Source organism: Schistocerca americana, chromosome 5 (assembly GCF_021461395.2).
Source record: "Schistocerca americana isolate TAMUIC-IGC-003095 chromosome 5, iqSchAmer2.1, whole genome shotgun sequence".
Lineage (NCBI taxonomy): Eukaryota > Metazoa > Arthropoda > Insecta > Orthoptera > Acrididae > Schistocerca > Schistocerca americana.
The window spans coordinates 99,470,757-99,489,118 of record NC_060123.1 but is presented as its reverse complement, the minus strand read 5'-3'; the positions used below and the strand labels follow the sequence as shown (position 1 = coordinate 99,489,118).

The 18,362-nt window shown below is 39.7% G+C and overlaps 1 protein-coding gene across 2 annotated transcripts in view; it reads left to right on the top strand.

Moving 5' to 3' along the window:
• Positions 1-923: 923 nt before the first annotated feature.
• Positions 924-18,362, top strand: part of LOC124615548 (enhancer of mRNA-decapping protein 3) — a 95,048-nt gene continuing 77,609 nt past the window's right edge. The window contains exons 1-2 of one of the 2 annotated variants that reach the window (XM_047143522.1): positions 924-1,059; positions 12,303-12,485. In XM_047143522.1, the coding sequence (XP_046999478.1) occupies positions 12,322-12,485 (164 nt within the window). In that variant the 5' untranslated portion in view covers positions 924-1,059; positions 12,303-12,321. Of the gene's footprint in view, positions 1,060-1,230; positions 1,546-12,302; positions 12,486-18,362 lie in introns of those variants that run through there. The other variant, XM_047143521.1, reaches the window with a different exon arrangement.

Here is an 18,362-nt window from a genome sequence, read left to right as displayed (position 1 = left end):
GAATAACGTCAGCCATCAAAACTTTCCTCCAGAGAAGAATTAAGACCAATTCACACTGGGCTTCATGTCACTTCCCTTCAAAACATTCTGCCATGCATTTCAAATGGCGGCCTCCACACTGGCCGTCATGTCACCTCATGTCACGTCACGCCATGGCACCATCAAGGTTTCTATGGAGGAAAGTTTTGATTGCTGACGTCACCCATCGGTTGCTAATCAAATGACCCACAAGCCCATTTCCTCCCTATAGAGTATACTACACGCGCAAAGTTAACACTCAGCGCGGTTGCTGACGGGAATGACCGTAAAGTCATTTCTTATTTACTGCAGCTCCCATCAGCCACCGCGCCGAGTGTCAACTTTGCGCGAACAATACACGGCCATGGGCAGGTTTCCATATTTCGTTTTGTCGTGGTGTTCGCGGCTAATATCAGTTGTTCGTTATGTGCTATTAAAAGCCAAATTTAACAACACGAGAAGAAAATCTATATAACATGAATGGGAACGTATGGAGGGAGACATTACTATTGTGCAAAAATTTGCATTGGGTTAGTAACTGATGTTAACTTCAAATAAACCAAATATTCACGGGATGTGATGGCAAGTCATAGCACTGTGTTCTTTTAGTAATTCTGGGCGCAATTTGATATGACAAATGAAAAAAGTGATGCTTCCACGTTCCAGAATATAAAATGGAGATCCATCCCACTCACGTTCTTTGTGTAATTTGTGAAATTCCCTTTCTATACAAGGTAATGACATATTTTCGGGTCCACGCAATTTCATTTTCGCACAAATGTGGATTCTAGAATTCACGTATATAAGCTACCGCGTTGTGTATGTGCACTTCGCGCATAAAAACAGTTGAAAATCATCATACGAAGATCGCAATTCCCGCTAAAAGAATACTTGAGAACAGCAATGCCAGTTGAGATCAAATGACTTGAAGTGTCGTAACGTGACGGACACTCAGACAGTGTGAATACACCTTGACGTGATGGTAACATGATATGACGGTTTCTCGACGGACAGCGTGAATTGGCCTCTATACTCTCGGTGGTAAGTTAACATAGAGTCCATGGGCAAATAATTTCCATAGTTTAATAAATAAATAAAGAGAACTGCATCTGCAGATGCCACTAACTGCGGCGACACTATCGTTGCATGTGTGTCAATAGGTCGAACTATCGAAGGAGGTTAGAACCAATAGGCAAAGTATCTTTACAAACAAGAATTAAATGCATGTTGTTTGACAACTTCAGATACTGAAGGTGAAGAAGAAATAAATTGCGAACAGGCTGTATGCGAGTACTGTCATTTTGGTTGTAAATCATTTTCGCGTTTGAAAGCGTTCTATGCAATCCGTGTAGTTACGTATGATGTGGAAAGTATATCGTAACAATAAGCGAAGTGCCTGAAATCGTAACTGAGTAAACGATTTGAGAATGTCGAACAAATTGTTATTTTGAATGCGTCGAACCTCACCTTAAACTATTTGTAACTCGAGGAAAAAACGTTGAGCTCGTAACATCATTAAAATTAAAGGTAATTCACCATTGAGTATGTTCATGTTAATGAAGTTTTGAATGATCATGTAGGGAAAACAAAACGGAGCGCAAATTCCTTGTTTGGAATTGTACAGAGAATCTAATAGACATTTCAATAGCGCAAGGCCCATTGAATTTATGTAAAATAATAGTAAAGCTTATTATAACTAGTTATCGTACAAAACAATAATAACGGTGCTTCCTATTACACATAAAGTTCCGTTAATCCTACAACCGAGCAGTCTTCTGTGTGGTACGAGTAAGGTCAATACAGTAACAGAAATTTCTTACTGTAATGTAGGCAAAACTGAGCCTTTTGTTTAATGTATCCATTAAGTGGTACCACCAGAATTTATCCTTTCTGGTGCCTTGGGACTTCACACATGAAGCTTTATCCAATGTGTGGACCATGATCTCTCCTTCAGTACCTGTGGTCATTTGTACTCCAGTTACCAGCAATCAATTCTGTTTTTTGATAAGTTCCTGGTGGATCATGAATGTCAATAATAAAAGAAGGCCAAGCTTAAATCTTACATAGTACCAATATTCCCCAATCTGAATTCAGATCAGTTCCCATGATACCATTCGTTAATGTAGTCGTTTGTTTTCTGTTAAGCAATGACTCTATCCAGCCAAGGAAAATGCTATTAATAAAACCATTCAATTCTATTGTCCCCATTAGAAATTTCTTTCCAACAGAATCGAAGACTTTGGCAGTCACAGAAAATACAATCTGAATATTTTTTCTTGCTTTGTTTTACCATGATGGAACAAGATTTTTGTACTTGAAAATATCGTACCTATAAGAGTGACTATTATTGTGATCCAGCAGATGAGTTGTGAAAACTGATCTCTGCTGTTCGTGTATACGATGTCAAAGTGATTGATCTTTTCTGGACATGTCTCAATGCTGGATCATTTGCTTTGCAAAGGTTATTTGAATAACGCATAATATTGTTCAAAATTGTCTTGGCATTGTCCTTGGAGTTTTGAAATGTTTGTGGGTAGTATATGTATGGGTTTTGCTTTGTTGATAGCCCAGTGACTTTTGCAATACTGCTTGAAGTGGCCCTTTATCTTTATTAGAGGTAATCCTTTATAGTAAAGGAAGTTCTCTTCTCTCTGGTACTAGATACTTCTAACTCAGAAGTTACCTCCTCTATCTCTTGGCTTCCACTGTAATTGTCACTAACTGTAAAGCAAAGCTGGATTTGTGGTGTTGCAATACTGTTTAAAAAAAGAGTTCAGATGTCCAAGGTGAACTACTACTCATTTTTCATGTAATAAAGTTTCACTGAGTGTGAGTGACAGTCAGCATTTCTGAAAACAGTGGAAGTACTTTATGATATTTCTCTGGTCTCTTGTCAGAAGACTGGTCCAATGCAGGTCTCCATGTTAGTCATTCTTTTGAAAGTTCTTTTCATCTTGAAGTACCAATTTCAATCTACTTGACTTTGATTACTGATGACAAGCCTTGGACACCTTTCATAACTTAACCCCCTTCCCCCGCACTTCCTTCCATTGCCAAACTAACTATTACATCTGCTTTAGTATGTGTCCTTTCAATTGAGCATATACTGTATTTTAAACAGGTTGTACGTTAAATTCCTTTTTTTCCCCCCCAATCTGTTTGAGTACTTCTTGATCAATTATCTGCACTAGCTATCTAAGCCTAATCGTCTATTCTTCTGTATTGCCTCATTTCAAAGGCTTCTGTTGTGATTGCCAATACTGTTTCATCATCCACATTTGGCTTCGTAGAAGGCCACACTCCATATATCTTCAGCAAATACTTCCAAACATGTAAATTTATATTCAGTATTGAAAAACGTGTAAATTTATATTCAGTATTGAAAAATCTTTCAAGAAAGCTTCACTTGCTATTGCAAGTTGTCATATGATGTGCTACTGATAAGTTCATAGTATTGTCATTGCCCACTACAAACCAGTAAAACTCTGTACTGTAGTGCTATGCTTGAATACTTGTAACATTTCTGACAATGAATACGTATCTTTTGTGATTCCCTATTACTTTGCAGCCTAATACTTTGAGTGTTCATGCTTAATAGCTTGTTATTTAGGGTATTAATACTTGTACTGTGACACTGCTTACAGGACTGCTTATAGATGCACAATTAAGTATAACCAGCTTTCATTGTGACAACTGTGTTGCAGCTTAACTCTTAAACTAACCAGATAATCCAGAATGAGATTTTCACTCTGCAGCAGAGCACGCTCTGATATGAAACTTCCCAGCAGATTAAAACTGTGTGTTGGACCGAGACTCAAACTCGGGACCTTTGCTTTTTGCAGGCAAGTGCTCTACCATCTGAGCTACTCAACCATGACTCACAACCTGTCCTCACAGGACTGGGTGAATTGAAGCTTTGAGGGTAGGTCGTGAGCCGTGCTTGGGTAGCTCGGGTGGTAGAGCACTTGTCCACGAAAGGCAAAGATCCCGAGTTCCGAGTCGTGGTCCGGCACACAGTTCTAATCTGCCAGAAAGTTTCTAATCCGATGATGGTTAACTTTGTAGAATGTATAGAAAATGAGGGCAAACGGAAAAGTAATGCCTCTCAATTTTGTATGTGAAAATTCTTAAAGCTTTTTAAATAAAATAAATGTTATTAACATTCTTATAATAGAGGGAAACATTCCACGTGGGAAAAATATATCTAAAAACAAAGATGATGTGACTTACCAAATGAAAGTGCTGGCAGGTCGATAGACACACAAACATACACACAAAATTCAAGCTTTCGCAACAAACTGTTGCCTCGTCAGGAAAGAGGGAAGGAGGGGAAAGACAAAAGGATGTGGGTTTTGGTCTTTAAATATGTCTGCTTGTGTCTGTATATGTGTGGATGGATATATATGTGTGTGTGTGTGTGTGTGTGTGTGTGTGTGTGTGTGTGTGTGTGTGTGTGTGTGTGTGTGTGCGCGCACGAGTAATACCCGTCCTTTTTTCCCCCTGAGGTAAGTCTTTCCGCTCCCGGGATTGGAATGACTCCTTACCCTCTCCCTTAAAACCCACATCGTTTCGTCTTTCCCCTCCTTCCCTCTTTCCTGATGAGGCAACAGTTTGTTGCAAAAGCTTGAATTTTGTGTGTATGTTTGTTTGTGTTTGTTTGTGTGTCTATCGACCTGCCAGCGCTTTCGTTTGGTAAGTAACATCATCTTTGTTTTTAGATATGTTATTAACATTCTACGTATTTAGTTGTCATGTCTACATATTTGCAACCCTCTGCTGCTAGGGACTCCATATTGTAGCATGGAACATGGCGGTGTAATGTTACTATATTGATGCCTGAGAAACAATGTGCTGCTATTGAATTTCAAATTATAAGAGTTCATCCATTCACAGAGCACCCTGTCCTTTATCATGACAATGTGATACCAACAAAGAGCACTGTGACATCTGCAACAATCAAAAGCCTTGGGTTCACTATCATTGATCATCCTCCATACAGTCCCGACTTGGCCCCATCCGATTTCCTCCTGTTTCCAAAACAAATTTCCTTCTGTTTCCAAAACTTAAAAAAACTTAGAGGACCTCATTTTTATGGTAATGAAGTGGTGCAAGCAGAGGTGAGATTGTGGCTCCAATCAAAGAACTCAAATATTCTACAGTGAAGGTATCAACAAACTGGTATTTCGTTGGGAGAAATTTGTTTGGCATCAGGTTGACCATGTTGAGAAATAAATGTGTAGACATGGAGAATAAAGATGTAATATGTTAATAAAATTTGTTTTATATAAAAAGCTTTAAGGGCTTTCACGTGAATTTGTAGGTATCACTTTTCAGCATGCTCTTGTAGTAATCTCATAATTTTGTTATGCACATTAGGGGAAATTCATTTTCATATTACGATTAATACTTTGCTTTTATTATGGCTATTTACAGATTACACTAACAAATACTTGAATCAACACTTTAGAATTATTTGATATGTTTTAAGAGCTGTATTAAATTGGATACAAATTGCCATTCTTTAGCACTGAGAGGTGTTGGAAGCGATAAGGCACAAATCCATAAGGAACTAGGTTGAAACACCTCTGGCCATTCAGGTTGCTTTGGGCTATGTAAATTTTTAAGGTCAGTGCAAGGAAACACACTACCAGATGTCTCTTCACCCTTTAGATTCCCTCTCCCAAGCTTGTTTATTCAGAACTTGTGCTTAGTCTCTTGTGATCTGTTTTGTATAGGAACATTAAATCCTGCCTATCTTCCTCCCTCCCTCTTCTGAAGTTTCTTGTTCTGGCATTAATTGTTCTACGAATGTGTGTGGAAAGAAAAACATAATTGGTGATTCTGCTACTTGAAAGTAGATTGATGAACAGAAAAAATGTTTCACTCTAATCCTGTAAGAACTGGGGTGCTTTTGCACAGCATTCTGTGTGCTTGGTCTGTTTTGGTATCAGTGGCATTTGCAGCAAGTTGGCTGTCGTGATGGGTCTGGTCCATAAAGGGAGCCATCCTCTCACTCCCAAACGTTGACAACATCTAATTTGTGCAAAGTATTCTGTATTGCAAAGATCTAAATAATCTGTCTGTGATGTCCATTCACCTTTCTGCATGGATTTCCCAATGATGACAAGGAAGGTTGTGGATTGATCCTACCAGAGTATTGAGTCAGGCAGTGCTTGTCTTGGTGGCAGTTGTGGGGTCACTTTCTTCCCCGAGGACTGATAATGACAGCTCTTCATACTTTCACATTACTATCAGACTTCAGTACAGTGTTTGATATAGTTCTGCACTGCCACCTAAAGGACCAGCTGTGTGACTAAATTGAACACAACACGTCATCCTCTATGGAAAGAAATCTTCAGGTGTAAAAGTAACATGGGTGTATGTCAAAGGAGAGTTATTGAACTGTTTAATTTCACAATATGTGTAAATAACACAGTGGATTATATTGGGAATTCAATGAGGCTTTTTGCAGATGTATGCAGAGAAGTCACAGCATACAAAATTGTAGCAAAATGCGGGAAGGCTTACAGTGGATCATTGCATAGTGCAGGGATTGGCAACTGACCCTCAACATTGACAATGTAACATATTTTGCATAAATAGGCAGAAAGAAGTATTACTGTGTGATTAAACAATTGCAGAACAATCACTGGACGCAGCCATGCCCAGAAAATATCTAGGAGTATTTGTACAGTGCAGTTTAAAGTGAAAATAAAATCATGAAATGTAGTCCATCAACAAAGGGGGTAGCTTACAAAACACTTGTTCGAACAATACTCGAATATTGCTCGTTAGTGTGGGATGTGTACCAGACAACCAGACAGCATTGAGAAGAAATAGAGAAGAGGAATGCGTTTCATTACAGGTTCATTTAGTGAGCAGGAAATCATAAGAGATGCTCAATCAACTCCAGTGGCATGCACTACAAGAGAGGTGTTGTGCATCATGGTATGGTCTACTGTTAAAATTCTTAGTGTGTTCATTCCTAGAAGAGTCAACTAATATAGTGCTTCCTGCTATGTATATCTGCCAAAAAAAGACCATGAAGGTAAAGTTAGAGAGATTCCAGTTCACACTGAAGCTCGCCAGTAATTGCTCTCCTGCGAATCATTCACGACTAGAACAGTAAAAGCAAAATTGACAATGACACAAAGTCCCTTCACCACACATAGTAAGGTAGCTTGCAAAGTATACATGTAGATGTATATCTAAATGTTCTCAAGGAAGCTACTAATACATTACCATAGGATGCTGTCATAGTAACACTGTTTGAGCAGAAAGTCTTGTTATCACTGTTCATAAAAGGAATATAGTATGTTGATGCTCAGCATTGCCATAGGATAACCCCCACCACATTGTCACCGCAACCATCAGTACTCCCTTTCATTATACTTAGAAGCAGAAACAATGTAATAAATTACTTGTGCTTTTGATAAGGAAAATTTGATGATAATACTGTAATGATATTTGATATAAGCTGAACATAAAGATTTTCAGGATTTAGTGTTTACCTTAAGGTTATTTGAGTAAACATAATTAGCTCTACAGCTAGTACTATAACCACTAAATCGTGGTATAGCGGTTAAGTATGCAATTGCTTCATTCATGCACACTGAGGTGACAAAAGTTATGAGATACCAATATGCATAGATGCAGATGACGGGGGTATCGGCTACACAAAATACAAAAGGGCAGTGCAGTTTTGGAGTTGTCGTTCATACTCAGGAGATTCATGTGAAAAGGTTTTTGACTTGATTATAGCTGCATGACAGGAGTTAATGGACTTTCATGCAGAATGGTGGTTGGGGATAGGGGCAAGGTAAATTCCATTCAGAAATCATCAGAGAATTCAATATTCTGAGATGCACAGCATCAAGAGTGTGCCGAGAACACCAAACTCCAGGCATTACCTCTTACCACGGTCAATGCATTGGCCTTTTGCTTTACGATCCAGAGCAGTGGCGTGTGTGTGAAGTTGTGAGTGGTAACAGACAATCAACACTGTGTGAAATAACTGCCGAAATTAACGTGGAATGTACGACAGAACGTATCTGTTAAGATAATGCAGCAAAATTTGGTGTTAATGGGCTTTGGCAGCAGATGATGACTGATGCAGTGCCTGTCTTCGGCTCACGATAATCTTGTTAGTTTCCTTGACGACTGGAAAATTGTGGCATAGTCAGATGAGTCCAGATTTCAGCTAGTAAGAGTTGATGGTAGGGTTCGAGTGTGGTGCAGACACCACAATGCCATGAACTCAAGTTGACAACAAAGCACTGTGCAAGCTGATGGTGTGGGCTGTGTTCACACGGAGCACCGACTTTGAAATGCCTATGTGTGGCTACTTGGAGACCATCTGCAGCCATTCAATGATGGAATTTTCATAGATGATAATGCACCATGTCACTGGGCCACTATTGTTCGTGACTGGTTTGAAGAACTTTCTAGACAATTCGAGCGAATGATTTGGGCAACCAGATTGCCTGATATGAATCCCATCTAACATTTATGGAACATAGTCGAGAGGTCAGTTCATGTACAAAGTCTTGCACTGGCTATATTTTATAATTATGGACAGCTAAGGAGGCAGTGTAGCTCGGTATTTCTGTAGGGATCTTCCAATGGCCTGTTGAGTCCATGCCATATCGAGCTGCTGCACTGCACTGGGAAAAAGGAGGTCCAGCGTGATACTAGTAGGTATCCCATGACTTTTACAGAACTTGGCAGTGTTGTGTAGCGGGGAAATACAGAAGCATCCGATTCCACTCGTCTGCTTTGACCCTTGACGTCACAGATATGGCGGAAACGACCAAACACCATGACTCCAATATGGCGCCTATGACGTCATTACGTAAACATGACAACAAACACGAAAATACACCGAAAAACCAACACACACACGTTCCACAAAAAACCTAGTGACACTAACGGGACAAGCATGGGAAATGGCGGGTTTTTCGGTGGGCACAAAGTAAATATAAACAAATTTAAACACACACCACCATACCAAACCACACAAAATGACGAAAAAACCTGACAAGACAAAACTCCCCAAATTCCACTAAACACAATATTCTCTGGAATCAGACACTTCCCTTGACCTATATAACTCAACAGCAGCTCCTGATCCCACAAGTTGGAATCGAACACTTCCTTTGACCTATATAACTCAACAGCAGCTCTCGATCCCACAAATTGGAATAGAACACTTCCCTTGACCTATATAGCTAAACAGCAACTCCCGATACCGGAACACCTACAGCTGCAACCACACATTGTAATGGAACACTTCCCTTGACCCCAACACACAACAAATACACTTAAAAACAAGGAAAATTTACCACAACAAATTTCCAGCGCCGCAACCTAGGTCGGCCACCACAATCACTCACTCACACACACACACACACACACACACACACACACACACACACACACACACACAAATACCAACGAAAACAAGTACACAACCAAAAGAAAGACCCAACCCACTTGCCCCCCCCCCCCCCCCCCAACCCAACCTCCCCCCTCACCCCAAAATAAAATACCCATAACAAAAACCAAACGCAAAATAAAAAAAATCTCAATTGCACACTACAACTCCACAAAAACTGCAACAAAATAGATCCTCCGCAACTAAATCACAAACCAACACACTCCCCCTCCCCCCCCCCTTTCACAAACATTACCAACAACTAACTCCCCCCCCCCCCTCCCCTCCTGAGCTGTGCTGCAGCCAGCCACCCACCCAAACCACCCTAACCACCTTCGGCCTGTACATCTTACTAATAGCCCTTTAAAAGAAACCCGGAGGGGGGGGGGCGAAGCGCGTGCACACACACACACACACACACACACACACACACACACACAATTGCCCTCAGGGACGCTCTTCTGCCAACAGTACTCATCTAAATGAGACTGAAGGTTAGAAGAGCGCCTCATCTCCCTCCCAAGATCTGACTTAAGGCCCCCCCACATCCCCTCTATAGTATTCGTACAAGCCCCCGTCTCATAATTTTTAAACTCTAAACTATGGTTAACAACTAAATGATTGTACCCCCTCTCACCCAACCACCTATAAGAAAAAAAAGCATCGGAAACTAGAGTGGAACCCGGTTCTATAAACTCCTCAATTAACCCCACTAATTCTGCCTTAGACTGCCCATACACAACCCTAAAAACACATTCCGAACGCCAGTCCCCTGGCACAACAGCTCCCCGCACCCAGGGACCAACCACAGACTTACCCCTCCCATACTTCCTTTTCCCAAACTGCGACTTGTCCACCTTCACCAAAACCCCAGGCCCACCCATCTTATCCCTGTCCTTAATAAACTCAGAACATACTTAACGGCAAAACAGAAACCAGTCAAGCACACTCATCTCATTCACACCAGTCCCATCTGCGCAAAAACTTTGAGAGGATCTATAACAAAAATAATGTGCCAACAACACAATCTCGTGCATGTCCAACCTAGACTTTTCGAACCAGGAACCGCAGCATATGGAGCGCCATAGGTTATCCCTATGGCACCGCCACTCATGACTGTCCCTGGTCCGAGATGCCGGAACTTTTGTGAATGTCATTGCATTCTGACAGACAGTGTACTTAACCAGCTCCGCAATCAACCCGAAAAGCTGTAGAAATTTGATCAGTTCCAACTGAGTCGTGCCCATCATAGCATGGAGTTGCACACTATTTATTTTATCGGTCATATCCATACCTAACAAGAGCAACAACAAATTAATTTATTCAAATTAACACACAATCTACAGTGAACAGCACCACAATAACTTTCACGCAAAAACACTAAATCATTAACTCACTGAAACCAATTCCACTCCAAAAACACAGCCAAAACGAGAACCAGCCACTGAACCCAATACCCCACACAACACGAAACCCTTAAACACACCACCACGAACCGCAACACGACGACATCTACAAACACACCACACTCACAAACCAAACTCTGTGCCGTCATGACGTCACGCACCACAACAGCCTTGCGTCACAGGTCAAAGCCAACGGGTGGGATCGGACGCTTTGGTCGACCCTGTAGTGGTGGAGAGGATTGTACTTTATTGAGAGTGGGTGTTTCTTCTGTGCTGTTCTGGTAGTAGAGTAAAAGTTGAAGATAAATGAGAGGGAGTGCAATGATTGAGAAGACAATAGAGGAGAAAAGGGTATGCTAGTCTTCACACTTATGGGTACGTACCCGTGATAATTGTTCATAGGCAGGAGTGATATCGGAAAAGTGTACATCACATATGTGTCACACACAACCATTTGTTGCCAGTCCAGCCAGTATGAGCTCTCGTACAATAGTCTTTGTAAAATAGGATCATGGTAATAGAGTATGGACAGTATTAGTGACTAAAAGTTTGTTTTTAAGTTCAAAGGATGCACATTTTTATATTTCTGTAGGAATTAAGTGACACTGACAACTTCTTACAGTTAGAATTTGTGTGTTCAGTGCAGTCCAGTCCAGTCCAAGTTATGGTGCTCCTTTTCTTTGCAGAAGAAGTAGTTATTTCTGTGCTGTTCAGTACCAAGGGTTCATGAGATTCTTTGAACTGAACTATCTTAACTCCATTATACTGTGGCTTTTATTGGGCATAGGTCGCAGTGAGTCAATCCATGACAGACATATGCTGCCACCTTGCAGCAATTTCGGATGTTGGTGTCAGTGGTGGTTGTGTGTTATTGACAGTACAAAGGATGGAGGTACTGTGACAAACACAAACAGTTTGCAATGAATGGGTCTTTAGTTAAATTCCTTGTCGACTCCGCATTCAGATTTGATGGTGTGAGAACTAATTGGTTCATAAAGTTGCAGTGATTTAAGCCAGAATAACGCCATGTGGAACATTCTGTTTTGTGTTTCAGTAAATTTGAAATTAGAGCTAAACAATGATCATAAATTTACTCCAAATTTTGATAGTGGTTGTACTGTCTTACACAGCAGGACAGCTTGCTACTAACCTGGAATAATAGGTGTGGAAATGCAGAAGAGCCTAGTTTAAGAACTCATGAAGGTAATGAATTTCCTGATCCTTAAAGTCTATCATTCAGTTGCCTGTGAGTAAGTGGTTGCTGTTTTTTTCTTTTTCACTTTATTCCATAAAACTTTTGGTTTGGGACTCTTTGCAGATTCTCCCTTAAGTTTATTTTTTCAGAGGAGAAATTTTCCTATTTAAGTTTGTTATTAGTCATTACTGTATAGGAACAAGCACTTAATATTTAATGTTCTGTCATTTTTAATTTATGTATTTTATAGAAACAAATAAGAAATAAACATGGCAGAGAAGTGGATTGGTTATACTGTATCTATTGACTGTGGTGACACTCTGGGAAAATACCAGGGGCAAATATGTCATGTAGACGGGAAGGACCAAACTTTAACACTGAGGAAAGCATTTCGCAACGGTGTTCCGGATCCTTCCACAGAAGTGACATTGAGGTAAGCAGCTACACAATTTTTAGTATCACAGTAGCAATTATTATCACCAGTGAATATTCACTGTGTGATTTTGTATAAATATTCCATCGGTAGACTAGTTTGTTATTGCTTTACTTTTGTAGTTGCAGTAGCAAATTTGACGGACATATTTTAGTTGTGTATTTATTGTCATTTTGACTTTATGCTTTTGAAATGGAAAAGATGTATTCCGGGATAATTCATTGTAAAATGCCAATAGTGCAGCCACAGAATAGTTACAAAAACACTTCGAAACCAAAAAGCACTATCTGCCAATGCTGAATATGTTCAGTGTGATATCAGTAAAATAATGTAAAGGTGCAGTTGAAATGTATCAGTGTTTTCTGTTGGAATGAGACGACAGGGAATATTGAGTTTGAATATAGGATGATTGTAGGGGTCCCATGCCACGCACACACGACACCCTTGGCAGTCTACTGTCGATTGTAACTGCCCCATGTTTGTGGTCCATTGCTGGGAGATGAGAGAAAACACTGGGCCACAAGGGGTCATGCAAGCTGCTGGGGGGGGGGGGGGGGGACACAGGACAGGAAAGGGATGTGTCCGGCTAGTGATGGCAAGTGACTCGCTGGCAGCAATGGGCAGTTGGAGGTCTGGGTTTATCGAGGAAGTGTGAGCAGTCTGATGGGCCAAACATAGTTGATAGGTGGTGGCTTGGTCTGTCAGTATTATTGGCACTATGACGGTTGGTGTTTAACTGTCAGTTAGCCGCGCAGTTTGAGGCACCACGGCACAGTTTGTGTGACCCTTTCTGCCAGAGGTTTGAGTTCTCCCACAGGCATGGTTGTGTGTGTTGTTCTTAGCATAAGTTACTTTAAGTTAGTTTAAGTAGCGTGTAGGCCTAGGGACCGATGACCTCAGCAGTTTGGTTCCTTAGGAATTCACAAACATTTGAACATTCAAGGAAGTGAGCCTGCTCAGGGAGCTGTTTAGTGCCATATTGTGGATTATATGGTGAAGCACTAATTTTGTTTTCAACCTATGTGTGAGCCTTTGCATACTGGTTCCTTTTGGGCCTACTTGATGTTTGTCACTCCTCTGGTCCACTATTGTGAGCCAAAGGCACATGTTTGTGTTGTGCTTCTAGGATGTATCTGGCCAATTTTCTGAACACATTTTCTCAGTTTGTGATAAATAATTATTAGATTTTGATTTGTTGTCTATTCGTTACATTACTGAGCAATATGGTTGTCTTGTTTGTGTGTGCAAGACATGCTTTATGTGCTTTCTGTGAAATCATTCTGTAGTTACCTGCCTGGCTTACTGCTTATGCAGTGCTTGCCTGCTTTCTTTGATGTGTCGTGCATGTTACTAAAATAGTGTTTAACATTCTTCGTGCTGAGATTAACTGTTAAGTACCTGCCTGGCATATTATCTAGTGTAGTGTAGTGTAATGTTTACTCAACACTCACCAGCCTTTTAATTCATTGATGGTTTTGGCATTTCACTAGAATTGTGTTAAGGGCATGGTGCTTGTCAAATTTGTCTTATGCAGTGGTGTTTATATTTAGTAAGGACAGTGTCCAATCATACATACATGTGCGTCAAAGGACAGATTAGCCGTTATTTAGTGCCTTGTTTATCAGAGGCCTCATTGTATGCTTTGATTGGTATGGTGGCATTTACCAAATGATCTTTTAAAATCCTCAAATGTCTTTGGAAAAGGTATCTAGCTTATAAGACAGCTGGCAAACTGATTATAGCAAGTCTGCATTAGTTGTCATTTGCTGTTTTCTGAACTAGCTGCCTGTGTAATAATTGTCTTGTCATTTGTTTAGTAACAGTTTCTGTCCACCAGGCTTAGTTGATTTTGTCTGTATATTTGATCAGCTACTGCCTCTGTTTGCTTTCTTGTAATCTCTGAAATCAAGCATTTGTCTTGCTTTGGTGTTTCAATGCCACCAATTTCTTCTAAATCCTGTTTAAGTCAATCTAAGTGACACCTGATGTTTTGGTTGGCCATTGTGCTGTAAAGTTCTCTGTGTGTGCTACTAATTTCCATAAACCCTGAAGTACCTCCACCAGTTGTAGAGTTGTTGCATGGCCACTGGCCATTAATTCTGTTACCCTGTTTTTGTTGGAAATGCTATAAAGGTTCCTTGTAGAGTAATTGAGTCCCCTTAAGTTTGGCCAATGTTACTGGTAAACTGGTCTTCGTGGGTGAGGAACCATATTCCTTAATGAAAATTGCAGGTAAAATTCTGTGGCCTGATGAATGAACCTGATAACCCACACAATGTTACTTTTGAGATTTGTAGTAAAATGCAAACTGGTGATATTTTACAGGCTGTGATTGGATTATATTTTATTTATGTTTGCCTTTTCAAAGCTAACAATATAAACTAATTATCCACAGATTTTTGGCAATATAACATAATGTTTTCTCTATGAAAAAAATAAAAATGAAAATATGCACCAAACAAAATTTAAGCCTTTCACTGCATGGACCTGATAAACCACAATAATTTTTTTTCTTACTCGTCGTCATCCCCTGAATTTTCCGACACATTCAGTGTGTGTGTGTTGCTGTTCCCCATCTTCTGTTTGTAGATCTGTCACCTTCTACCCCGTGGTTTGCATGATGTAGGCACTTTTCTCCTCAGTCCAGCATAAAATTCTCGATGTTCTTCATGTATAAACTGGCACAGTTTCCTCAGGTCCTTCAGTTTATCTTCATTGATTGGAAGACCGTATTGGTGGACAGGTGTTAGGCATGTTGTGGGTATATCTTGCCTGTCCTTGCAATGTTTACTGCTTTGTATTTTTCCATTTCTGGCTGTGTGAATATGCAATGCAGTATTTTCCTGGTAAGCATTGGTTAATCATGTGGGTGCAGCCTTTTGTATTCTCACAATGTTATCAGTGTCTTTCTTCCTAAATATCAGATAGTTCTTCAAATTTTCAACTGACAGTCTTCCTGGACCATCTGTTTCACATGAAAAGCTGATTTCTCTTGTACATTTCTCCTAATTTATACCAACCTTCTGGCCTTCTGGTGTATGGAAAGCAGGGATTTTCCTTTCCTTCTTTGCTGTAACACCGAAGTCATAGTCACAAGATAAAAATAAAAATGTGTACGTAGGTGTAGGAAATTGGTGTTACACTGTATGGAATAGTTTACACACACATTTTTGTTTTTGGCCTCCACATGAGTGTGACCAAGCAATCAAATGTTTGGCTTCTGTGAGCCTTCTAATCATTTCAGGTATGTGTACAAACATGATAGTACTTCTTGTGATCCCCGACTAGCAGTAACTTCTTATCACATATGCGTGTGACATTCTCCTTTAGAGTTATGGACTCCAAGGTTTTGTGACCACAGTTGCCTGAAATAAAATGTGATACTGGTAGATATGTATGGAGTTGGTAGACATTTGCTGCATATCAAATGCTGTTGTGAAAAGTGTTTCGCTTCCAGCAGCATTTGCGTTTGGGCTTTTACAGCGTTCTGAAGGTGCAGCTCTTTGTCTCTTGGGATGCTCCTTTTTCTCTGTTTCTGATTTAGTGCTTCTTATAGTCATTTCTCTAACATATCCAAACTGGGCTTGCCAAAATGTAAATTAAATTACATTCTGAAAATGTGTGTGAAGAAGGTGAACGTTGTTGGTTCTCATGCATTGCCAGCACAACTCTCCATATGTAAGTCTTACAGCTTTCTTTTAGAGAGTTCTGGAGACAGTTACTTTCTATTAGGATTATGTCTTCTTGTGCAATGACTCTTGTATTTGATATTCTTTTAATGAAATTGTTCTTCAGCTGTATTGTTTGGTCTTGATTGGCATTCTTTCCATTTTGTCTTCTGTCAATGTTCCATTCGCTTTCATCATGTCAGTTATATAATTAATTTATGCAGTTTTAATTCCAAGAACACTGGCTAGTCCTTGTTAAGAGATTACAATGTTTTCTGTACTTACAAATAGATGGTGGTGTACACTGATAGTTCTCTCTCTCTTTTCTTGGGAGCTAGCTACGTAACACCTCTTTGGTGACAAAAGTGTAATGCATTCACAGAGAAATATAATGTCTGAGCAGTGGCATCGGTAAGGCTGTACTATTGAGATCGGATATTGGACCTCATGTTCTTGAATGTTCTGGAAGCATTTCTTCGAGCAGTTACATGGTTTACCTTCTTTAATTTTAGCATCATGTCTTCCTTAGTAGCCAATGTACTTCTTTCCTTCTCTACATTTCATTACCTGTTTTTTCCTGTGCCACAGTGATTCGTCATGCTTATGCTTTCTTCCTCTTTCCTTAGATGTTGTCTAACTTGAAATTAATGTGGAAAATAGAATATTAGCAACATTAATATTCAGATTTCACTAATTTATTCTCTTTGGCCACTAGTGATGATACGGTACACTCCTTCAGTTACATTAATTGAATCAGTGGTTCTCACAATAAGCAAATTCATATGTTTATCCAATTAATAGTATGTTTCAATTTTTTAAATTCAAAGTACTGCACAAGAGGATGCTTACTTACAAATACATAGAACCACTAATGGCCTCTGTGGAGTGAAAATGGAAACATATATAAACTCCATTATTTAGCAAATAACAGATGGCATTAACTGTCACTCAGTTGTACTAACTTTTTTTTTCTTAAATTTAGGTTATCAGATTCATGCACCAGCCCACATAATTGTATTATTGGAAATGATTTCACCATGGTGGATATTCGTCATTGGGCCTTAAGCCATTTCTCTCTTGTGAAGAATAATTATTTGGTTGGTCTTAACCTGCAACTCTGTTAACCACTTGTACTGTAGCTACTTAAAACATTAAATTATTGTGGCATAACTGTTAAAGATACATATCACTGGGCCTCAATCCATTTTCGCAGTTGCTGAGTAGAGTCAATTGATGTTCTTGAGCTACTTGATAATTTCATTTTGGCCCTTCGGTGTGGGTCAATCTATGTTGTTGTTTTTTTTAATTGTCATCTTACTCTCCTACATATCAAGGAATGTGTTTAACTGTGTATTTTCTCATGGTAAGAGGTTCAATTTTTGTGTTAATAAATTCCTTGTAGTAAACTTTATTTTCATTCCCACCTCTTTTCCACTCCCCAGCCAGCTCCCTACCACTTCAAGTCTAAAAGTATTTATTTCATCAGATATGTTTCACAAGGATCAACATATACCCAAGTCCACTGTTAGGTATATTGTCAAATAACAAACATGGATCATGTGATAAAATATGCTGTTGTAGGTTGTTGTTGTTGTTGTTGTTGTGGTCTTCAGTCATGAGACTGGTTTGATGCAGCTCTCCATGCTACTCTAACCTTTGCAAGCTTCTTCATCTCCCAATACCTACTGCAACGTACATCCTTCTGAATCTGCTTAGTGTATTCATCTCTTGGTCTCCCTCTACGATTTTTACCATCCATGCTGCCCTCCAATACTAAATTGGTGATCCCTTGATGCCTCCAAACATGTCCTACCAACCCATCCCTTCTTCTAGTCAAGTTGTGCCACTGACTTCTCTTCTCCCCAATCCTATTCAATACCTCCGCATTAGTTATATGCTCTACCCATCTAATCTTCAGCATTCTTCTGTAGCACCATATTTTAAAAGCTTCTATTCTCTTCTTGTTCAAACTTATCGTCCATGTTTCACTTTCATACATGGCTACGCTCCATACAAATACTTTGAAATGACTTCCTGACACTTAAATCTATACTCGATGTTAACAAATTTCTCTTCTTCAGAAACGTTATCCTTGCCATTGCCAGTCTACATTTGATATCCTCTCTACTTCGACCATCGTCAGTTGTTTTGCTTCCCAAATAGCAAAACTCCTTTACTACTATAAGTGTCTCATTTCCTAATCTAATTT